Below are 3274 nucleotides of genomic sequence, written 5' to 3' on the forward strand. Positions count from 1 at the left end.
CAATGGTGCAGAAGTTAAGAACTTGGCTGCTAACCAAAAGGCTGACAGTTTGAATCCACCAGCCGCTCCTTGGAAACCCTATGAGGGCAATTCTACTCTGTCCTATAGGGTCGCTATGAGTTGGAATCAACTCGACGGCAATAGGTTTGGTGTTATGTGTATATACACACACACATATATATGTACACATATATCCGTATCTATGTACATATATATCCGTATATATACATATATATATACATGTATATATACACACACACACACATACACATACAAGGTCACAAGTAATAGAAAAATAAAGGAAGAACAAGTGACGGGCTGAATACAGTGATATTTTAGAGAGTACTAGGAGAGGTCTCTCTTCTGAAGTAAGTGCAAGAGCAAGCTAGGTGAATGTATCTGGGAGAATGACTCAGACAGAGGGAGTAACAAATGCCCATGCCCTGAGATGGGGCTGTACTTGACTGATGCAATGTATGGAGCCCTGGTGGGGCAGAGGCTTTAGAACTTGCCTGCCAACCAAAAGGTCGGCAGTTTGAATCCACCAGTCGCTCCTTGGAAACCCTATGGGGCAGTTCAACACTGTCCTATAAGATCGCTATGAGTTGGAATTGAGTCGACGGCAACGGGTTTGGTGTTTGGTTTTTTGATGAAATGTGTAGAAGGAAATCTGTATGGTCGAGTAAGTGCCGTGCTTTGTTATTCCCTTATAAGAACCTTTATATTTTTCTTATCCTCACAAATATTTGAAAAGGTTGTTAACAGTAATATATTCATGAATGCCACAATTCTATAAAATAAAATCCTTAGCTTATATCCTACAATGCTTGGTCACTTATCAAATGAGCTAAGAAAAGACAACTGAAGCTAGATTTTTCAGAATGACAAAAGAAAAAGTAAATATAAAACTTTACCAAATATGCCAGGGTTTATCTTTGATGTTTTCTAAACACAGCAATTGAGACACTTTTACAGATGTCACTGCATCTCTCAGATCCATTTTGTTTGCAAAGAATAAGATTGGTATTCGGCGGTGTTTAATATCTAAAAGAGAAAACCAGACTATCATCATACTTCAAACTTGGCTCATTTTTTTTTTTCCAAATCCTTAAAATTGAAATCCACTAAAATTGTTTTCCAATCCCTTCTTTGCATACTACACATAAATAAAAACTTAAAGATACATACTGTCAGGCATATATCTGAATGATAACAGAATTTTAAAAATACTTCTAAGACTATCTGCCCTCTGGTTAGCAGCTCTAAAACAAAGATGGGGATGGGGTAGGGTGGGCTCAATAAGTAGTTACAGAGTGGCACTTACAAAAGGGTCAAATACTTTTTTGTTTCATTTTTACTGCCAGCAAAAAGGTGGTAAACTTCAAATAGAAAGTAGAAGGAAGATAAACTAGATATTGATTTCAGATTTTGGTCAGTATTGTAAGTAATAAGTGAGATATTTTAACAAGATATTTTCGCCTTGTTAAAATTGTATGAGGTTTTTTTTGTCCCAGATCACCACACTGCCCTCCTTATAGAAGGGAGCGCGTATCATCAGTTCCTTGGCACCTTTCTAGAAATATTGTATATATTTGCAAATACAAGTATTGTAGTTTTTTTTTTTTTTTATACAAACAGTAGCATGCTATACTGTTTTAAGCTTTTCTCTTTTCACTTAACTTACATATTCTGGAGATCTTCCCATATCAGTACGTACAGAGTAGCTTCTTTATTATTTTAACACTTGCAGAGTATTCTACCTTTTAGAACTATTTACCATAATGTATTTAACCAGCACCCATCTGAGATATATTTAAGTTGTTGCCAGTGTTTACAACTACAATGCTGTAATGAATAAAACTGTACATACGCAACTTCTTACATGGATCAGTATGTCTGTAGGACAAATTCAAGAAGTGGAATTGCTGGGACAAAGGATGTGTAAATTGTTACTGTTATAGGTAGTGATTATCAAACTACTTTCCCTTAAAAATTGTATCAATTTATACTTCAAAAACAATGTATAAGAATGAGTGCTTCCACTGCCTTGCCAAAGAGTGTTATCAAACTTTTTAATCTTTTCCATATCATAGGTGATAGGTAAACAGTACTATCACAATGTGCTTACTAGTGTTTATTTTGAGAAAGGTCGAAAATCCTTCCATATATTTAAAAGATGTTTATATTGATGTTTTAGTTAACTATCTGGTCATATCCTTTCCCTATTTTTCTATTAAGCTTTCATTTTCTTACTGATTTGCAGGGACACGTTAAGTAATGAAGAAATAAGCCCTATAGCTATTATATGAGCTGCAAATACTTCCCCTTGCTTGTCATTTGCCTTTGATTTCTCATTGACTACATAAAAGTTTTTTGCTATTCAAAAACTTTTATGTAGTCATATTTATCAAGCTTTCCTCTTAAAGATTCTAGATTTGTGTTATATTTAGAAATGCCTCCCCTCACCCCAAAATTATTTTTAAAATCCTCCCATAGATTTTTCTGCTGCTGTAATGATTTAATTTTTACACTTAAATATTTAAGCCAGCTGTAATTTATCCTTAAGTAACATACTTTTTTCAGACGGCTTTCTAAATTCTCTTAACACAACTTATTGACTAATAATATCTTTTCCCTGCTAATTTGAAATGCCTACTCTTACATATTCTAAATCCAAATATATTTCATTCTTTTGTCTACCTTTGTGCCTCTGTGTGGTAAATTAAAGATGAATATTGTAATCTCTAGAGCAACCATTAAAAATAATGCAAGAGGTGTAACTAAAATAGAATGGAATATTAAAAAGATTTGATTCACCCACGTAAAGTCAGGAAAGGAAGAACAAAGGAAAAAGAGCAGATGGGTCCAAAAAAAAAAAATGAAGCCCTAAAATGGTAGACTTAAATCCCATCCTAACAATAATTTTATGAAATGCAAATGGATTAAATATCCCAATTAAAACAGAGATTGTCAGAATGAATAAAAAAGCAAGACACATCTATAACATACAAGAATTACACTTTCCACATAAGCATACGAACAAGCTGAAAGTAAAAGGATGGAAAAAATATACCACGCAAACAGTCAGTGTAATATTCCTGATGTAGTTACACTAATGAGACAAAACAGATTTCAAGATGAAAAGTATTATCAGAGAAAAAGAAAGGCATTTTGATATTATAGTAGGGTCAATCAATCCAGAAGACAAAAATAATCCTAAATGTGTATGTACCTATCATGGATTGAACTGTGTCCCCCCAAAATATCTGTTAAC

The 3274-nt window shown here is 33.8% G+C and overlaps 1 protein-coding gene across 1 annotated transcript in view; it reads right to left on the minus strand.

Annotated features, from left to right (window-relative positions):
- Positions 1-3274, minus strand: part of ARL6 (ADP ribosylation factor like GTPase 6) — a 33791-nt gene that overhangs the window by 12155 nt on the left and 18362 nt on the right. Inside the window, exon 6 of the mRNA XM_004389014.3 lies at positions 915-1044. Within this exon, the coding sequence (XP_004389071.1) occupies positions 915-1044 (130 nt within the window). The remainder of the gene's footprint in view (positions 1-914; positions 1045-3274) is intronic.

Source organism: Trichechus manatus, unplaced genomic scaffold, assembly GCF_000243295.1.
Source record: "Trichechus manatus latirostris isolate Lorelei unplaced genomic scaffold, TriManLat1.0 scaffold00229, whole genome shotgun sequence".
In the NCBI taxonomy this organism is placed as follows: Eukaryota; Metazoa; Chordata; class Mammalia; order Sirenia; family Trichechidae; genus Trichechus; species Trichechus manatus.